Raw genomic sequence first — 21,390 nt, forward strand, 5'->3', positions numbered from 1 at the left:
GTCTGGCTCGGGGACTCCCCCAGGGTTTGACCTTTGACCTTTGGGTTAAATAAGGCACACTGTGTCGGGCGCGCTTGGTCTGGCCCCGGGACTCCCCCAGGGTTCGACCTTTGGCCCTGCCATGCCATAAATGTCATCATGTTCTTTTCCGTGGCGACCGTGCACTTGTGCAAGTTCGGTGCATTCGCACCGGGGAGTAGTAAAATACGTACTACTCCCTGATTTGCACATCGTAGATGTGCAGTGACATATTGCGCATGCGCGCATACGCACGCGGAGCGTGCGACCTTCAGTGGCCCTGCGTGTGGAAAAGACGTATACACAAGGTGGACTAGTACACGTGTCATTATACTAATCCCTGATTCGCACTTCGTAGATGTGCAGCAACAAGTTCACTTTCCTTGCATTCGTTTTATTCGCACATCGTAGATGTGCACTGACAAGTTGCCCTTACTTAGCGTGCGACTTTCAGTCCCTGACCCTGCATGCACTATCCATGCATTATAATGCTGGTGTTGTTGTTGGTTGTTGTTGGTTGTTGTTGGTTGTTGTTGGTTGTTGTTGTTGGTTGTTGTTGGTTGTTGTTGGTTGTTGTTGGTTGTTGTTGGTTGTTGTTGGTTGTTGTTGGTTGTTGTTGGTTGTTGTTGGCTGTTGTTGGTTGTTGTTGGTTGTTGTTGTCGGATGTTGTCGGTTGTTGTCGGTTGTTGTTGGTTGTTGTTGTCGGTTGTTGTCGTTATTGTGTATTGTGTTTTAATCGTTATTTTGTTCATTATCCAGGAGGATTTTGCTATGATCCAGTACCATTTTTTCGCATATATGACACAAGTGTGTGTAACCTTAGTGTGACGTGGGGTATGCTGATTGGATGTGAGGTGACGAGAGTATGCTGATTGGTCGATAACAATTAGTGGAAGGGATAAAGTAATGCGTCAGGATCATTACAGTTGCATTTGGCACCATGGAGTTTCAGGAGGAAGTTGAATTTTGTGATGGGTGTAACCATGAAGAAATAGAAACGGAAGAAGCTGTCGTTTGCATGAAATGTGGTCTAGTCTTGGGCTCTTTGTGTGCGCCAGAGGCAAATGTAGCAGAGCGTGTAATGCTGCCCAGTAAGCCTTACACAGATGTGCAGCGACTGGAATCAGTGGATAAAAGTCTGGGGGCTTTTATCGAGAAGGTGGGAGTGTGTAAGCCGCTATACCCATGGCTTTTTGAAACTCGGCAACGCCTCTACGCTATGAAGAAGGGCAGTGAGTATAGAGCTCTGAATTATGCCATCGCCCTGTCATGCATTTACTATGAAGATGAAGAGATGGTGCAGATACTCAGTCTTCATCTCCCCAGAAGCAAAGATGCATGGATGAGAAATGCTTCCCTATTCAAGACTTCCCCAGTGTTCTTCAAAATGTGGATGAAGGTCATAACCCCAAAGAAACTACGTAAGGCTCACTTTGAACGGTTTATTGAGAGGACGGTGGATATGACAGAGCAAGAAGAACAGCTAATGATTGAACTCATCCAACATTATGGAGTTGAACCGAAGCTACCACTTGCTGCCTCACTGGCTTATGATGACTATCCAGATGCATTGATCTATATACTATCCACCATTGTGCAGGCATTCTAAACTGATTTAAGGTGCACGTGTCATCACTTGCTTGGAGAATATTGTTCTTTATGAATCATACAGTCAATTTCAACCGTAATCAAACCATCCATTGCATGAATTCGTTGAATTGAAAAGAAAGGAAACATTTCTATAATCTCACTCTGGTTTTTCGTATTATGGAAAAAGTATTGGAAGACTCTTTGCACTGTGGCCCCGAGGACCTCTGGGCCCCGGCGGTCCCACGTCACCCTGAGGGCCTGGCGATCCTTCAGGTCCTTGGGGCCCTATGTTTCCTGGGGGTCCTTGCGGCCCTGTAGCACCTATGTGTCCTGATGGCCCTTGGGGTCCTTGCAGTCCTGTGTGGCCCCTTAAACCTTGCAATCCAGATTCCCCAGTCGGGCCAGGACTTCCTTTTGGTCCAGGAACCCCTGGTCTTCCTCGATGTCCTTTAAGTGATCCGAATGCAGTCCAACCCGCAATGAGTTTTTTATATACAACGAGGGTGGTAGCATCCAAATAGAAGTCACCCTGTCTGCCGATGGGTGGCGACGGAGGGTCTGCTCCGCTATACCAACCAAATCCTGGATCACCTTTAGGACCTTTCATTTTGCGGATTTGGGCTAATTCCTTCTTCACCCACCCAGCAGGTACAGCACAGGTGTCCGACACACCGTCGTAATCCAGCCAGCATAAACGTTTGCCATTCATGTGCAGATTTCCTCTCATCCTCACGCTGCCATCCGTTTTCAAATGGGTTTCGTCATCTATCACCGTTGACTCCGCGAATTCTTTGATTCGACCCTCCATGATCTCAGCATCTGTTTTATTCAACTTGCTGTTCTGTAGTGCCCCGACATTGTACATCAGGGTGTTTTTGGTGTTATCGTTACCCACCAGAGTTTTGAGTTGCGCAATATCATCCTTCAAGGTTCTTATTGTTCGGCTGGAGGTTTCCTCAGACGGGCTCTTGTGGAAATGCATGCTCCAAAACGCCATCCTTGTTATTATGGGGAAATATTTCCCCTGTACAGTAGGTATGGCGGTGGTACTGTCTGCAGTAAACAACGCTTCTGCCGTTATAGCCGGTGCGTTCACGCCTCATTTTACACTGCGTATCAGGTCTTTGAATACCATAGGGAAACACATCAGTTTGGACACTGCCCAGTTCGAACTTCATTCTGAAAACGTTGATACGGAGAGTAACAAATTGTACGTGGAGACGCAAGAAGGGGAAGTTCAACTCTCCATCCTAACAGGAACTCACGCGGATATTGCAGATCTCATTACAGTCATTAACGAGGCACTGAAAAGTGCAAATCACCCAGATATTGTGTTTTCCTATTCCCGCTATACAAGCCGAGCGAGCATCAGCGTACCTGTCGGGAAAAAAATTATCCTGAAACCCCACTCCCCCAGTGTCGTTCTGGGCTTGGGATCGATTGCAGAATCCGTGACCATACAACCTGGTCTTTTCACATCACCGTATGCAGTTGATCTGACTAGAGGGAGAAGGTTTGTGTTGTTGTATACAGACCTGATCGCCCAGGCCGTGGAATATGAAGACAATCAGGACTCGAGGATTTTGAAGACGTTCCCCATTCAAACTCACAACGGTATCAACAATTACATATTTGGAGAGAGAGACAAACGCGCTCTACTTCCGCACTCAAGCGTTACGGAAATATCATTTTGGCTGAAGTACAACACTGGAGAGTTTATCACCACGGGGTACCCGGCGTTATTGGATCTGAGAATCGAGTAAATTTTTCCACGTACAAGTAAGAATGGCGCAGCACGTCGTGGCCACTCAGATCCCAGACCCCTTTAAGGGGCTGCTGTCGAAAACTAAAGTGGTGCAGAATAGCATCCTAGAGCGAACCGAAAAGAAGATATCACTCCTAGAGGGGAGAAACTTTGTAAGACTGTATTCTCGAAATGGTTCACCACCCTCTCTGAACAGCGAATTGGATATATCATCACCAAATTTCATTGCCTTGAGTGAAAGTTACTTTATCGTCAAACTCCGGTATGAAGTTAGTGATAGTCGGGCTAATGGAGCCAGATCATATCCACACTGGGTGTGTACCACCTCCCCTGCATTTTCATGGTTCAAGAATATCCGCGTGGAACTAAATGGCACGGAGGTGACGCAATCTAGCAAGGTGCAAGATATGCAGAGTGTGCAACACATTCTTAGCCTTATGGAGAGTGACGTGGCTAAACTCCAATATTCCGATTCTGATCTGTACGGACTTCAGAAACTCGACCCCCAGAAGTGTGTTAAAGATATACCTCTAGGGAATTATCGGTATGGTGTAAAACGCTCGCACGCCTATGCGTTTGCAACAAACACAGATGGCGAAGATGATTTCGATGGTACGACACTGAAAAGACGGCCCACTGTCCACCTGTCGAATGAGGAGAACTTCAGTAATACTGTTCTGGAAAACGTTGCCCGTGTGACATCAGCGCATTTCCAGTTCAAAATGAGACCATTCCTTCCCTTCTTCAATGTGGATGATGCGTGGTTGCCTCCAGGAACACAAATCAAAATACGGTTTGATTTACCGCAAACCCAGCTCTCTAGATATATGATTGTCTCGGATAGAGGCGGAGGAGGAAACAGTCTAACAGGTGTTGGGCCTGTCAACATTGATCTGCTGCAGCTGGACTTTGTTTACCCTACCTATAGAATGGATAAGGCATACGTAGATCAAGTGCGTCTGCCTAAAGAACTATATTTCCATACCTGGTGCCCTCGGCTTGTACAGAAGAGTTTGACAGACGATGCAGGTACTCTGGAGCTACTCCACAATTCAGATATTCCTAGGAGGATGATCCTGTTCTTTTCTGATCTGAAACTCGGAGAAGATGCTGTCTTGGGTGGCGGCGCTGCCAGTAATTTCAGCAATCGCCTGGCCATGGTACATGCGAATCTTTCCCAACTCAGAGTAACCATTAACGATGAATCTGTGTTCGACAGTCCGCTGAAGTTCAGATGGGAGTGTTCCGAAAAAAGTGATGCCAAGCACTATTATGACTATAACAAGTCGAGCTATTTACGTGGATACAACTTGGTTCAAGAGTTCTTTGGAAAGACCTATGGGGCTGAAATACCTATCACAGCCTCGGATTACTGTAACCATTACTTTATGATACCAATCAACCTCAATCTAGACAGGATGCTGGACAATGAAAAGGTCAGGGGTAACATGTCACTCGATTATCAATTCGCCAATGTGGCCAACGCCCCGATCAATGTACCCAGTCACGCAAGCACATCGATCAAGGTCAATTTATTATGTCTCGACCAGTATATGTATACCATGAGCAAGGAAGAAGGCATCAAGTGGGAGACTGTGTAAATATTTCCACGTTATAGTAACAATGCAGGGAGGAGATTTGGAAACCACACCCCGAGCGTGGGGAGGTGATCTACAGACTTTGGAAAGACAATACGGGTCTGGTATCTGGGGCTTCATCAAAAACATCTTTGGAGGTGCACAGGCTGAGGAGCTTCGAAAAAGAATGCAAGACCCCGAACAAGGCCAAAAGCTCACCCAGAGGGGTGGGCTTGGGATGGGGGCGATGTTAGGCATGTCGCTTCTTCCCATGCTCTTGGGTCGAGGTCAAGACGGCGAGTCCATCAGACGTCAGATGGTAGCCGGCCGTGAACCCATGATGCAGCGAGGCGGACTGAGCATTCCACCGGGACTCGTGGCTAAAGCCCTACCCATATTGAAAACCGTTGGTGCACCCTTAGCTATGGGGGCGCTAGCGTCCGTCGGTGACAATCTGGTGGACAAGGTATTTGGCCGGGGTCGAAAGGGAAATAGTAGAAAAAGCAGTACTCGAGCAAGCAAGAGACGATCTCAGAAAAGACGATCGAAGCTACCACCCACTAACAAATTCTCCAGGGGGCAACGTGCAAGGAAGCGCAAAGGAGACGGTTTGAAGAGGGAGGTTGAAGGTCTGGGAAGGCAGCTGTTTGAACATGCAAAGTCGAGAGTACAGTCCGGCATCAAGTCAGGAGCTAAGAAGAGAGGTAGAAGACGACGATCCTCAAACCCTCCAGAAACCATTACTGACCGTATCCGAACTCGCATAGAAAATACCCATAACCCTTCGTTTATACCTCAGAGCTTTAACATTTAATTTTTTCTCGTTATAGTAAGTATGGACTTTTCATCACTGCTGTCTCTGAAAGGAGGGTCTGCCTCTTTACTCCGCGTAGCAGGCCTGTCTCTACGATCTCAACCCAAGTACTCTGAGATTCTCCCCTCCCTCCAAACATGGGGACAAAATGTGCTATTTCTGGGTCAGAGCAGCATGGGGAAATCCCATTACCTCAAGGAAATACTTCGAGAGGTAAAGCCGGAACGACTTTACGTCATCTCCAATACTTCACCGGAGCAATACAGGCAGGAAGGCACGGAGTTGAAACATTACAGTGCAATGCCTGAGTGTATCGAAGAGACGGACATTCAGCCCAAGTCCTTTGTCATTATAGATGATATACGTGTCATGGGACTGAAGCATGGCAGTCAGAGGGAATGTCTTTACAAGTTTTTCACCATGTATAGCCATCATTATGAACTTAATGTGTTCTTTCTCTCTCAAAGCTTTGATAACATCAAAGATATGAAGATAAATACCAACTTCCTCTATCTTTTTCGCTTTACAGATAAATCCAACATCAAACGCTATCTTCATACTTTATTTGGCGGATCCTGTTTGAAAGCTAATCTTGTCTATAAACTCTATGAAAAACTATTAGAAGCTTGTTGGAGACCCTTTCTAGCGGTCGATGCATCACGCAATGAGTTTTATACTCACTGTGATTCTATAACATCGAAGGTTGTGTTTGAATAAAATATTTTCTGCCTATAGTAAGTATGGATGGTGTCAGTGTTCGCATTATACCCACCCACAGTGAGTGGGATGCGGTTACCGTCACTAAGATTGGAGACACCTGGGAGGTCACATTCCCTAGAGTAAAACTAATTGTCCAAATCGAATCCGAAGTTGATAGTTTTGAGTGGATTGCTGGCTGTGAAGCACGGGGGGTAGGAGTGGATGAGATTGATTAAGCCCGTTGTACAGAAATGGAGCGAATACGGGTGCACTTCCAACCTATCTGCATCGAGTGCAACGGCCGTACTCACCCAATACCACCAGAGAAGAGAGACGAGACCATGAAGATGATATTACAAAACCCCCAGGATATCCTGAGTAAAGGTGACACCGTGTGGGAGGTTCAAGGTACTCCTCCAGTACGAGGTGGAGATTATAAGAAATTTTCCGGGCAAGTGAGAGAAGCACTGGCCTATATCCCCGAAGAAGATCGCCCATTTCCTATCTCCCAAGTGAAATCAAACCCTCGAGTAAAGGCTATGTATGATAGAACATTTAAGAACAATCCGGATCTGATAAACCCATCCTCGGTTACTAATGCTGTTGCATCGAATCTCCTCGATTATGATCAGAGTTCTGGAATGGCAAGAGGGTCCATAGCAGAGGCTAGAATGAGGCGAAACATCTCTGCCGCTAGTATCCCACTGCAAACCGCCATGGAGCCAAAGTTTGATAGAATAGTGATAAATACATTTGGTAAACTCCTAGTAGACCATAAGATACCGGAAGCCTTTCTGCAAAGCAGCCACTTCAGTGCAAGGCCGCAACTACACCAAGTCTATCAGGAGGATGAGCAGGGGCTCAGAGGTAGAATGGAAAACACTAGAGATACCCTCGAATTTCAAATCCTCAAAGACTATGCTACTCTGGTCAACCAAATCAATCAGTTTCACCTGTCGCGTTATCCATTCCAGCAGATTGCAGCAGCAGCCAACCTTAATGCGCTTCCAAACCACTCGAGGAGTAATGTGAAATTGGCTGCAATAAGAACTCAGCTTCTAGCCATACCAGGATCCGCAGACAAATATTCCGGTATAGGAGATATGATCAACGCCTACACTCGAACCAAAGAAGCAAAACTTATCAACGCAGAACAATTTATGTTAGGTCTCAAAGAGTACATGGCTGATGATGCCACCTTTATCAAAAGTGTCTTCAAGAATCGGCAAGTGGCTAGCAATGCAAGGAGTCCCTATTACCGAACACTTGCTATTCTGAAAGGAAAATCCCTGGTATACTAGGTATGGATGTGGAGCTGAGCAACGTGGACATCGAGTCTGCGCTGAAACACATTCGCGGGTTCCGAGGTGTGACTAGCTATGATCTCCTGCCTGCCTTAAACCATGGCGAGTTTTGTGTGTGTAACACGGACAACATACTCCCGATATTGGACAAACCCGAAGGGGGACACCATTGGCTGACGGTGTGTAGGGAAGGCGATAATGTTCTGATATTTGACAGCTTCGGGCGTGCATTGATGCAGATGGCCGAAGACTATAAAGAACCGGAACTAAAACAATGTTTTCTTAATGTTTATTCCGGCTGCAACCTGTACACCAATACGCAAGTCATTCAAGATAGAAGCACAGCGGTCTGCGGACGTTATGCCATCCTGGTAGCGAAAGTCTTCTCAAAGACTGGTATAGACGGAGTATTGGAATTCCTCTCCTGTACGTTCTCTCACGATACCCTTCACAACGATCAAGTCATGGTTGGTGGGGATTGGCAAGATGATCTTGCCGATGAGCTACATAAACCTAAGCGAGTACATTTCCCACGCAGAAAAGTGGACGTTTACGGCAAGGACGATGTATGGAGTGCTGATCTCGTAGAAATGCAGCCCTTTAGCGAATATAACGAAGGAATTAGATATATTCTCAATGTTATAGACATATACACGAAGTATGCTTGGAGTGTGCCACTTAAGAGCAAAACCGGGGATAGTGTTGTCTCAGCCTTTAAAACCGTCACAACCAATCGGAAACCTAAGCTACTATGGGTGGACCATGGCTCGGAATTTTATAACAAAACGTTCAAGGAGTGGTTGAAGAAAAACGACATTCACATGTACAGTACAGAGAATGAAGGAAAAGCCGTCGTCGTTGAACGTTTCAACAGAACGCTAAAATCTCGTATGTGGAAGCACTTCACCGCTCGCTCGACCAACGTCTACATCGATGTGCTGCAAAAACTTGTCGACAACTACAACAATAGTAAACACCGTACAATTGGGATGACCCCCATGGAAGCCTCCCTAGGGAAACCGATTGAGCAACTGTATGAGCCCATTGCGGATGAGCCTGTCTTTCAAGTCGGAGATAAAGTTCGCATTACAGTGGAAAAAAGAATGTTTGCGAAGGGATACACACCCAACTGGACCGAAGAGGTATTTGTGATTCGTAAGGTTCTCCCCACTTATCCGGTCACCTACAAAGTGAAAGACCTTGCGGATGAACCCATCACAGGAAGCTTCTACAAACAGCAGCTCATGAAGACTGCGCAAGCTACATTTCGAATCGATAAGGTGTTGAAAAGACGTAAGGGTAGTTTGCTGGTCAAGTGGAAGGGATACCCCGAAAAGTTCAACCAATGGGTATCGCAGAAAGAAATGAGGTATATTTCCAAGGATAGTAGTAGAGGGAAACGATGATGCAGTGCACAATGCAGACTACTGCAAGAAATCTGCTTTCTGCTGTTATTGCTGATCGACTGGCAGAACAAGGTCATGTAGACCTACCACAATGTGTATCGTCGCCGGAGTCGAAACCATCTCGGCTTTCTAGAGTTTTGGTACGAGTGTGTCGCTTAGTCAGGTGCAGTGGATCGAGATTTCAGGTGCTGATGCAGCAACTGTGTTTCAACTCCAGAACGGGTCGTACGCAATTTCTTACATTTGCAAAAGAACTATTTAAAAACGGTATCAGCCATGTTAAAATTGTGGCCCTGTACTTATTCAGCAGCGAGTTAGCGAACATCTGTATGGAGAATTCAGCGGAACTGGGATTGCACTATGTACATCATGTCATGACCTGGCACTTAGATTACATGACCACCAATGTTTCGCCCTGGTTGGCGGAAAAAGGAGGTTGGCAAAGTTTTGAAAACACCCTTACACACGACTTCAACTGGTCAAATCGCTCAGTATGGACTCATCCCCGTTCAGCCTTTTTGGCCATAATTTTTCTCATACTAATGGTTGAATGGATGTGAGAAAAAATTCCCGGTACAGTAAGATCAAGATGGACTCCTCAAGCAATGCCACCCCATCAGCCGAGCCATCAACTACGAGCAACAGCGAAGCCTATGAGAAAGTGAAGGGGCGTTTGAATAAAGTTAAACTTACTCAACAACTACTCCTGCTTGCACCAGTGCTGTTCGGAGCCAGCAATGTGGTGGCAGAGAAATCCACTCAAACCTCACCAGCCGAAAGAACAAGCATCATAACTACATTCATACTGGCCATCATATGGACTTTAATCTCATTTTTATGTCATCATTGTGAGCATAAATTTACGCAAGTATATAAGCATTTTCTCAAGCTGGGGAAATATATGCCCGCAGATACTGAACTTGATCAATTTGATGATATATGGACTATGCTGCGCACACACTGCAAACCAAAGTATGTAGGGTAATATTTTATGATGCGATGAAGATTATTATACCGCACAATGCACTATATCCTGCAATATAATTGAGGCACAAGCCTGAAATATTTAACAAAAATGTAGAGTGTTGGAGCCAGCTCCACACGTCAAGAAAGGAGGAATATTAGACAGAAGAATGGCGGGGAGTTTTGCATGAAAATGATGAAACATGTTCAATGTGGGGTCCTGCCCATTAAATGTCCTTGTGACCATATGCAAGTGTGGCCATGCCATCATCCAGTATATACCGCTTGCAGTCGAATGGAGACAATGCCACCTTGGTGGTTACCTCCTCATACACTGTGTGGCAATGTGATCGGAGACCCGTCATAGGCCTGGCAGACACACGATGACTGAGCAGTGCATCTACATAGTCCTTGTGGGCGATGGTATTTGCCAGGACTGCCTTCCGAACACCCTTGGCTCGTTTGGCCGATTCCTGCCCGATGTAGGAGTACATCTTCGATCTTAGACCTACAAACTCCACCATGGATTTCCCACCAAGCTCATCTTTGAATTTGCCAACCACTTTCTTATTGGCAGAAGTGTACTGAGGATGGTCAGTGGGAAAGTTGCTGGTGTCATACAGAGACAGATCCATCTCTGCATAAACATCACCGGTGGTTATGTGCACAATAACAGAGTCGGTGTCGGTGTACAACAGCCGGATTCTGCTACCATACTGCTCCTTCAGCACATCGTAGTAGAAGGAGTACATGTGTACCTTTGACAGGTCTAGTATCGACATACCCACATAGACCGGCTTGTTGAGCTTGATCTCAGTGTACTGCTTTTCTATTCCGACAAGCCCGTTCGGGAAAATGTCATGCCGCACATATGTAGGCTTGCTCACTGCCCTCAGTACCTGCTCCTCACTTTCTTCTCGCAAGAGATCGATGCGTGTTCGATTACGAACGTTCTCCATCGTCTTGCCAAAGACTGAGTTGTTCATCAGCTGCAGCACACAAACAGGCAAACATGACACATGAGAATCATATCATGCCATTCCTTCACACCAGCATATTTTCAATTAGCATACTCCACGTCACACTTGCACCATACATGTATATGACATTGTGACAAAACAACAACAACAACATACGGGACTGCACACAACGGTTGCATTTACCTTGTAAAAGCTCTTCTCAAAGTCGGTTGTAGCCCTGGTGCGAAGTGCAGTGTTCAGATTGATGTAGGGAGCCATCCAGGCACTCTGCTGAAATCCCAACACCTTGTGAACAGCGGTCACCACCATGCCCAGACGCGAATACAGCTGCAGTGTACGGTAGTGTAACACATACTTGGACTTGGGTAGGAGACTGGGTGTCAACTTGACTCCATCTACGGCTGACACTTTGAGCTCCTCCACAAGTGCTTGTTGGTATGGTGATAGCTTATCTGAGAATGTTCTCATCACTTCCGGTGCGAGTGGATAATCATTGAAGTAGTGGTGCAGCGAAGAGGGTACCTCAAGATCACACTCCACAATGAACCCAGTGCTCGAATCTACAGGGTGTGCCAGTATCTCGGACAGGTTCTTGTCACACCAGGCAAACTCAGATGTCGGCATACTTTGGCACATAGCCCAGCCATACAGGTTGTTGGCATCAAGGTATAGCAGGTATGATGTGGGCTCGGCAGGATTGTACTGACCCATCGTTGGGTTGTTGGCCTTGCCGTACCGCTGCGACGCCATTGAGATGCCCCCACGTAGACCGGCTTCGACAAACAGATGCATGTCTACATCCGTGAGCAGCTGCAGTTCAATCTGGGTGAACCGTAGTAGAGCATCCCATGCATATCCTACATAACACCATGCAACACACCAGAACACAAACACGAAAGTCAATACACCATGCAAAAAGTATAAAAATACACCGACAAGAAAGCACAAGAATACTAACAGAGAACACCATCTAAAGGAGAGAATACATTGGACAACAACAAAGACTGATGCACATACCTGGGAGAGTAAGGTAATGAGCTGGATCCAACCCATACGTCTTGTATGCCGTCTTGCGGAAATGCTCAAAGACATCTGCTAGAAGATAGACATCTGTTTGCAAATAGAGGTCATGATAGGCCTCCATTGTACTGCACTCAAATGTCTGCAAAACAAAAAACAAACAAAACAAAAAACAGCAACGCACACACGCATGCACACATCCATACACACAAGCATCCACATATCCACGGATAGAGAGCAATGAGTACAAAAAAATGTGTAGGGCACATCACAACAGCATACAAAGTCATAAGTAGAGCACAATAATGCAAAAAGCATGGCATCAGGGAAATTCCGAGGGTCAATACAGAAGGCACAAGCTGCTTACCTGCCATACGTTCTGAGCATGGGCATAGTCGGCATCACTGATACCTTCTCCAGTCAAACTAGACTCAAATGCTGATTTAGGTGGCAGCTGTGTCTCATCAAACCGAGCAAAGGAGTCCATGTACTCATAGGGGTAGACACCCTTACGCCGGAGAAGGTCATGATGGGCTAATGTACGAGTAAGCTTGAAGGCATCTTCCGGGGTGTTGCTCACCAACGAGTCAAGAGAGGAGTTCAAGAAGGCCATGGAGTCAATGAAGCGGTACTGACGCCACTTGAATGAAATATATTTCTCCATGTTGTTGGCGATGACACTGATCTCACCAACCTTCCTAATCCGCTTACGCTGGTTAGAGTCCTCGTACTCCACCTCTTCAACCTCGGTCATACCAATGTGGGCGATGAGGTGGTGGGCATCATACCCTTTCAGGTTGTGAAACACAACCGGAATGATCTGGCGATCTGGGTAGATACTCAGCTGAATATTACACTGGTAGTGTGCAGCACCACGATAGTCGCCTGTGCAGATATTCAGAAAGAGGGGAATACACAAACATAGTAAACATCTACAATGAAGGTGATACCACAGACAATACAATTCAATACACCGTGATAAAACACAGACGCAAACAGCTACAAAGACATGAAAATGCACTATACACATCATGTGCATATCTACACACAACTGCAAAACAACAAAAATAAACAAACAAATTATAATACTTACCAGTGAGATGATCATGATCACGAACACGATCTTCTCCAAGTACTTCGTCACATATCCAGCAGTTGACTGCGTTCTGAAACTCAAGCTCCAGTTCTGCTGTCATGCGGATTGGCTTGATATCAGCCAAATCCTCCTGGATACTGCCTTCCAACTCTTTGAGACTGTCGAAAAAGTTGTGAATGGCATTCTCACTGCAGTCGTCAAACTCGCCCCGGACTTCACCGTTGGATCGGATGGCAGCATATCTACAAGAGCATAAAAGAAGAGGGAAAGTAAGAATAAGTGATTTTGAAAAAATGGAATCACACAAAATGCACATACTACAACACGAACACCTAATTTGTGAACAAGACAAGAAGGAATAACAGCAAGCACTGTGCAGGCCCGAGTACAGCAAACATTAGTCAAAAACAACACCAACAACAAAACATACCTGATGCTGCATGGCACGTGACGTGCTGTGCGTACAGTGCTGCTGCCATGCTGTTCCTCCATCGGCTCAATGATGGCCTCCGTATCAGCGTAAATGATATATGGAGCCACCATCCTGTGCTTCAAATTTGTATATTTGAGGATGCTGTCCTTTGCTGTGGGCATGACGACTGGCACGGGCTTCATCACCTGACATCTCTCGCTGTGATGCTGCAGGGAGTCTGCTGTTTTGTGTGCGGAGAGGCATCGCAAGCAGTAGTGTGTTGCCCGCTTGTTCTTATTCTCACATGCACGACTGAAGTTTTTTATCCATGTGAAGTGGTTGTCATGTAGAAGGAGGTTGATTGGAGTCTCATGTCGCTCGCTGAGATAGAGTGGGTACAGATTCCCCTCGTAGCCAAACACATTGATTGCAAGACCATTCTGTAACTCCACTTTGGGTACATCACGGAGCGTTGCAGGGAACATCACACCATCGAACCGCAGCTCATCAACATACTGGGTGTACTTGGATGCCCGCTCAGCATTCTGTTCGACGGGGTGCAGCGCTGACAACAACGCCCACATCAAACACCTGTCATCGTTGTTCTTTACGTTAATGATGGCCTTCTTTTTTTCTAATTTCGGTGGGATATCAGCTGCACCACCTACAGTACACCACAAAAATACAACGAAGGCTTTGCTCAGAGTAACACCACATCACAACTACACCCTCTCGACAATCACGAAAAACTGTACATCTAGTACAAAACATCTACAACTTTCCACAAGAAATTCGACAGGCTTCGAACAAACACTGCCGGATGAACAGAAACTCACCTCGAAGAGGAGTGTACTTTGCTGTCGACACATCCAGCTGTCTCACTCGAGAAACGGTCCAGTCGGATCCGTTCTGCACCCACTTATCAATAAGACCAGTGATCCTCGCCACCATCGTCTTGACTGCACTATCAATATCCCCTTCGCTGAGGATCCGAGCCGGTCTACTTCTAAAAAACGGGACGGCAGACGTACTACCCGTGGCCGACTCTCGTGTCATCTCCACCCTCAAAACTAAAACCACCTTGAAAGGGTGAGACTGAAGCTCCTCGAGGAGAACCTGTCTGAGCTCGTCATGATGGCTGCTGAAAAAGACGAGAGGATCAGTGCCTGAACCTGGCAAAGAAAACTTTTTCAAAAACCCACGCACGGCACTCGAGGTGGGCTGTCTGGGCTGCCTAGATCGTTTTGCACTTGGCTCCGCCATCGTCACGTCACCTCCAGCACTGCCTACAACATACTGAGGAAATAATCTCCCCGTACAGCGTATATGAGGTCGGCTATCACCCTACAATGACACGTGTAGTATATACAGAAGCCTTGCTTGGTAGTTAACATGTTTTTCGATTTTGACAGCATGTTACAAGGCGAGGACGCGTAGTGCTCCTGACTACAACCATAAACCGGTTGGCAGAGTCCCGGTCTTGCGACCATTTGAACCGTATTGGGAAAACCCAGGTTCGGACCCTCGTTACTCTACGGGTTGGTAGGATTTTTATAATTTTCGTTTTTTTGTGTTGTAGAAGTCGTCGTGTTGCCGCCGTAGTATTGTTCACGTTGCTGCCGCTGCAGGGATCACGTCTGGAAGGATTTGTGATGTTATTTTCTTGTCTTCCTCTGTAATTAAATTATTTGTGATTTATTTCTTTTTTCTTTTTTTGTTCTTTTGTTCTTTTTCTTTTTTCTTGTCTTTTTTCAACTTCTGCCCATGGCGTCCTTCTCTCAGCTCGTCAGCTGTAACAGTCATAGTCATCACCATGACGACTGTTGTGAGAAGGTGCTCGCTGCCGACGAGGTTGGTGATGTCCCGACGAGGCCATGGGTAGGCCTTCACCACGTCGGAACACCCCGTCTGCACGTTGGTGTTGTGGTCTGGGTGTTGATGGACGTTGATGTTGTTGTAATAGTTGTTGTCGTTGTAATTGTCGTTGATTGTTGTTGTTGTTGTTGTTGTTGTTGTTGTTGTTCTCCTTAGTGTTGTTCTCGTTGTTGCTGTTGGTCTTGGTAATACTAATAGTCTTGTTCACGGACCTCATGAATTCCACAAATAAAACAGAGTTATATTTCTTGAATCAGCTTTAGGGTTACTTTTCCTTCAATTATGAATGATTTGTGGAATGTTGCAATTGGTAACATGGAAACATAAGTTCAGTGCAGCTTCCAGTATGTTGTTCAGGTGAGGTACACCGGTTTTTGGGGATCAAATGTCGGAAGTCAGCATTGCTTACCTCGGCTGTTGCGCTGGACCGTCTTGGGTTCACTCGTAGTTAATTAATTGTGCGTCCCCCCAGGGGGTTTGGGCTCTCCGGTATTAATCCTTTGTTGAACGAGAAATTGTTTACTAATTAATTATTGATGAAGGGGTTAGTGTTGTATCACGTTCTTCGTGGCGTGGGCTGAGTCTTCTGTCAGGTGGACGGAGCTATAAAACACACAGACAGGACGGCGGTTATTGGTGTATCGAAGGAGAAGAGAAGTCTCACTGGCGGGTCTCTGAGAGAGACACACGTGTTGACTTTGGACTTACCGGGAGATCTCTCCAGGTTGTCCGAGGAGCTGGTAAGATGGTCGTCGACGTCGAAGGTGAACGTAGGCTGAGGAAGATATGTGGAGTGTAGTCGGACACGACGTGATGGCTTCTTGTTGTCTTCGCGAGTTGTGTTCTGGAGACGTCGATCTTGCGTGGTGTCGTAGGTCGTGCGCGGGGATCGCGCGTAGATCTGCGTGCGGTGATGCTGGCGCGCGTGGTGCTCCGGGGCGTTTGTCGTCCTCGTCGTTCCGACAATGGTGAGTCGTACTTGCGGACTTGCTTCTTTCGCGATTGTGCGTTGCATCTCCGCCGTTGGGGTCAATATTTGACCCGGGCGTTGTCCATACCGCTTGTTCTGGATGTGTTGTGCGGTCTCCGTTGATCTGGGTTTGCGGTGGTCAGGTCCGAGTACGAATCTACCACGTGAACCGTGTGTGGTGGATTAATTATTTTATTTTGGTGGAGATCGAAAATGATCTCCGGTCCGAGGAAAACGGCTCGATCCGGCCGGCGGTCGAGTGTGCCTGTTGTGTATAGCGAGAGCTGCAGAGTGCAGTAAATATTGGCGCCCCTATTGTAACTGTCTAGTCTCTAGGTAAATGGATGCTGTAATCTGTTCGCGTGGTACTGCCTGCTGAGCGCTGTGTTGTTCGGAAACAAGAGTCGAAGAGAAGGTTGTAGATGGATTCTACAACACAAAAAAACGAAAATTATAAAAATCCTACCAACCCGTAGAGTAACGAGGGTCCGAACCTGGGTTTTCCCAATACGGTTCAAATGGTCGCAAGACCGGGACTCTGCCAACCGGTTTATGGTTGTAGTCAGGAGCACTACGCGTCCTCGCCTTGTAACATGCTGTCAAAATCGAAATGACACGTGTACTAGTACACCTTGTGTATACGTCTTTTCCACACGCAGGGCCACTGAAGGTCGCACGCTCCGCGTGCGTATGCGCGCATGCGCAATATGTCACTGCACATCTACGATGTGCAAATCAGGGAGTAGTACGTATTTTACTACTCCCCGGTGCGAATGCACCGAACTTGCACAAGTGCACGGTCGCCACGGAAAAGAACATGATGACATTTATGGCATGGCAGGGCCAAAGGTCGAACCCTGGGGGAGTCCCGGAGCCAGACCAAGCGCGCCCGACACAGTGTGCCTTATTTAACCCAAAGGTCAAAGGTCAAACCCTGGGGGAGTCCCCGAGCCAGACCAAACGAGCCCGACACAGTGTGCCTTATTTGGCCCAAAGGTCAAAGGTCAAAAAGTGCACCAGAACCCGCCCCGCACTTACTACTACATGTGCAGATTTCCTCTCATCCTCACGCTGCCATCCGTTTTCAAATGGGTTTCGTCATCTATCACCGTTGACTCCGCGAATTCTTTGATTCGACCCTCCATGATCTCAGCATCTGTTTTATTCAACTTGCTGTTCTGTAGTGCCCCGACATTGTACATCAGGGTGTTTTTGGTGTTATCGTTACCCACCAGAGTTTTGAGTTGCGCAATATCATCCTTCAAGGTTCTTATTGTTCGGCTGGAGGTTTCCTCAGACGGGCTCTTGTGGAAATGCATGCTCCAAAACGCCATCCTTGTTATTATGGGGAAATATTTCCCCTGTACAGTAGGTATGGCGGTGGTACTGTCTGCAGTAAACAACGCTTCTGCCGTTATAGCCGGTGCGTTCACGCCTCATTTTACACTGCGTATCAGGTCTTTGAATACCATAGGGAAACACATCAGTTTGGACACTGCCCAGTTCGAACTTCATTCTGAAAACGTTGATACGGAGAGTAACAAATTGTACGTGGAGACGCAAGAAGGGGAAGTTCAACTCTCCATCCTAACAGGAACTCACGCGGATATTGCAGATCTCATTACAGTCATTAACGAGGCACTGAAAAGTGCAAATCACCCAGATATTGTGTTTTCCTATTCCCGCTATACAAGCCGAGCGAGCATCAGCGTACCTGTCGGGAAAAAAATTATCCTGAAACCCCACTCCCCCAGTGTCGTTCTGGGCTTGGGATCGATTGCAGAATCCGTGACCATACAACCTGGTCTTTTCACATCACCGTATGCAGTTGATCTGACTAGAGGGAGAAGGTTTGTGTTGTTGTATACAGACCTGATCGCCCAGGCCGTGGAATATGAAGACAATCAGGACTCGAGGATTTTGAAGACGTTCCCCATTCAAACTCACAACGGTATCAACAATTACATATTTGGAGAGAGAGACAAACGCGCTCTACTTCCGCACTCAAGCGTTACGGAAATATCATTTTGGCTGAAGTACAACACTGGAGAGTTTATCACCACGGGGTACCCGGCGTTATTGGATCTGAGAATCGAGTAAATTTTTCCACGTACAAGTAAGAATGGCGCAGCACGTCGTGGCCACTCAGATCCCAGACCCCTTTAAGGGGCTGCTGTCGAAAACTAAAGTGGTGCAGAATAGCATCCTAGAGCGAACCGAAAAGAAGATATCACTCCTAGAGGGGAGAAACTTTGTAAGACTGTATTCTCGAAATGGTTCACCACCCTCTCTGAACAGCGAATTGGATATATCATCACCAAATTTCATTGCCTTGAGTGAAAGTTACTTTATCGTCAAACTCCGGTATGAAGTTAGTGATAGTCGGGCTAATGGAGCCAGATCATATCCACACTGGGTGTGTACCACCTCCCCTGCATTTTCATGGTTCAAGAATATCCGCGTGGAACTAAATGGCACGGAGGTGACGCAATCTAGCAAGGTGCAAGATATGCAGAGTGTGCAACACATTCTTAGCCTTATGGAGAGTGACGTGGCTAAACTCCAATATTCCGATTCTGATCTGTACGGACTTCAGAAACTCGACCCCCAGAAGTGTGTTAAAGATATACCTCTAGGGAATTATCGGTATGGTGTAAAACGCTCGCACGCCTATGCGTTTGCAACAAACACAGATGGCGAAGATGATTTCGATGGTACGACACTGAAAAGACGGCCCACTGTCCACCTGTCGAATGAGGAGAACTTCAGTAATACTGTTCTGGAAAACGTTGCCCGTGTGACATCAGGGCATTTCCAGTTCAAAATGAGACCATTCCTTCCCTTCTTCAATGTGGATGATGCGTGGTTGCCTCCAGGAACACAAATCAAAATACGGTTTGATTTACCGCAAACCCAGCTCTCTAGATATATGATTGTCTCGGATAGAGGCGGAGGAGGAAACAGTCTAACAGGTGTTGGGCCTGTCAACATTGATCTGCTGCAGCTGGACTTTGTTTACCCTACCTATAGAATGGATAAGGCATACGTAGATCAAGTGCGTCTGCCTAAAGAACTATATTTCCATACCTGGTGCCCTCGGCTTGTACAGAAGAGTTTGACAGACGATGCAGGTACTCTGGAGCTACTCCACAATTCAGATATTCCTAGGAGGATGATCCTGTTCTTTTCTGATCTGAAACTCGGAGAAGATGCTGTCTTGGGTGGCGGCGCTGCCAGTAATTTCAGCAATCGCCTGGCCATGGTACATGCGAATCTTTCCCAACTCAGAGTAACCATTAACGATGAATCTGTGTTCGACAGTCCGCTGAAGTTCAGATGGGAGTGTTCCGAAAACAGTGATGCCAAGCACTATTATGACTATAACAAGTCGAGCTATTTACGTGGATACAACTTGGTTCAAGAGTTCTTTGGAAAGACCTATGGGGCTGAAATACCTATCACAGCCTCGGATTACTGTAACCATTACTTTATGATACCAATCAACCTCAATCTAGACAGGATGCTGGACAATGAAAAGGTCGGGGGTAACATGTCACTCGATTATCAATTCGCCAATGTGGCCAACGCCCCGATCAATGTACCCAGTCACGCAAGCACATCGATCAAGGTCAATTTATTATGTCTCGACCAGTATATGTATACCATGAGCAAGGAAGAAGGCATCAAGTGGGAGACTGTGTAAATATTTCCACGTTATAGTAACAATGCAGGGAGGAGATTTGGAAACCACACCCCGAGCGTGGGGAGGTGATCTACAGACTTTGGAAAGACAATACGGGTCTGGTATCTGGGGCTTCATCAAAAACATCTTTGGAGGTGCACAGGCTGAGGAGCTTCGAAAAAGAATGCAAGACCCCGAACAAGGCCAAAAGCTCACCCAGAGGGGTGGGCTTGGGATGGGGGCGATGTTAGGCATGTCGCTTCTTCCCATGCTCTTGGGTCGAGGTCAAGACGGCGAGTCCATCAGACGTCAGATGGTAGCCGGCCGTGAACCCATGATGCAGCGAGGCGGACTGAGCATTCCACCGGGACTCGTGGCTAAAGCCCTACCCATATTGAAAACCGTTGGTGCACCCTTAGCTATGGGGGCGCTAGCGTCCGTCGGTGACAATCTGGTGGACAAGGTATTTGGCCGGGGTCGAAAGGGAAATAGTAGAAAAAGCAGTACTCGAGCAAGCAAGAGACGATCTCAGAAAAGACGATCGAAGCTACCACCCACTAACAAATTCTCCAGGGGGCAACGTGCAAGGAAGCGCAAAGGAGACGGTTTGAAGAGGGAGGTTGAAGGTCTGGGAAGGCAGCTGTTTGAACATGCAAAGTCGAGAGTACAGTCCGGCATCAAGTCAGGAGCTAAGAAGAGAGGTAGAAGACGACGATCCTCAAACCCTCCAGAAACCATTACTGACCGTATCCGAACTCGCATAGAAAATACCCATAACCCTTCGTTTATACCTCAGAGCTTTAACATTTAATTTTTTCTCGTTATAGTAAGTATGGACTTTTCATCACTGCTGTCTCTGAAAGGAGGGTCTGCCTCTTTACTCCGCGTAGCAGGCCTGTCTCTACGATCTCAACCCAAGTACTCTGAGATTCTCCCCTCCCTCCAAACATGGGGACAAAATGTGCTATTTCTGGGTCAGAGCAGCATGGGGAAATCCCATTACCTCAAGGAAATACTTCGAGAGGTAAAGCCATAATACTCATAAAAAGGACACACTTCAGGCTCATTACAAACATCTTGAAAGTTTTCGTCTTCACAAGTATACTTTCAAGCCTTCTCATCAGGTGAAATACAGGCAAGGGAAAAGGAACAGGAACAGTGGATTAAATACAGTAAGAAGGTGGTAAAACAGCGCAAAAAGAAAGAAAGAAAGAAAGAA

General features: G+C 46.6%; 2 protein-coding genes across 2 annotated transcripts in view; both read right to left on the reverse strand.

Moving 5' to 3' along the window:
• Nucleotides 1-21,390, reverse strand: part of LOC135819827 (sushi, von Willebrand factor type A, EGF and pentraxin domain-containing protein 1-like) — a 219,165-nt gene that overhangs the window by 144,503 nt on the left and 53,272 nt on the right. The window lies entirely within an intron of this gene.
• Nucleotides 9,969-14,944, reverse strand: LOC135819020 (uncharacterized). Its single transcript, XM_065332170.1, has 7 exons — nt 14,481-14,944; nt 13,663-14,308; nt 13,230-13,474; nt 12,504-13,021; nt 12,134-12,278; nt 11,300-11,973; nt 9,969-11,125 (listed from the first exon to the last, which is right to left on the reverse strand). The coding sequence occupies exons 1-7, from the start codon at nt 14,905-14,907 to the stop codon at nt 10,364-10,366; spliced, it is 3,417 nt and encodes a 1,138-aa protein (XP_065188242.1). The 5' UTR covers nt 14,908-14,944; the 3' UTR covers nt 9,969-10,363.

This window comes from Sycon ciliatum, chromosome 6 (genome assembly GCF_964019385.1).
Source record: "Sycon ciliatum chromosome 6, ocSycCili1.1, whole genome shotgun sequence".
Taxonomy (NCBI): domain Eukaryota; kingdom Metazoa; phylum Porifera; class Calcarea; order Leucosolenida; family Sycettidae; genus Sycon; species Sycon ciliatum.

Excerpts from the sequence above, each read along its gene's own strand:
- LOC135819020 (XM_065332170.1), bottom strand. The coding sequence starts at position 14,907 with ATGGCGGAGCCAAGTGCAAAACGATCTAGGCAGCCCAGACAGCCCACC. Across the intron at positions 13,475-13,662 it reads CACGTGCCATGCAGCATCAG|ATATGCTGCCATCCGATCCA; the intron begins GTATGTTTTGTT and ends ATGCTCTTGTAG. Across the intron at positions 13,022-13,229 it reads TGATCATGATCATCTCACTG|GCGACTATCGTGGTGCTGCA; the intron begins GTAAGTATTATA and ends ATATCTGCACAG.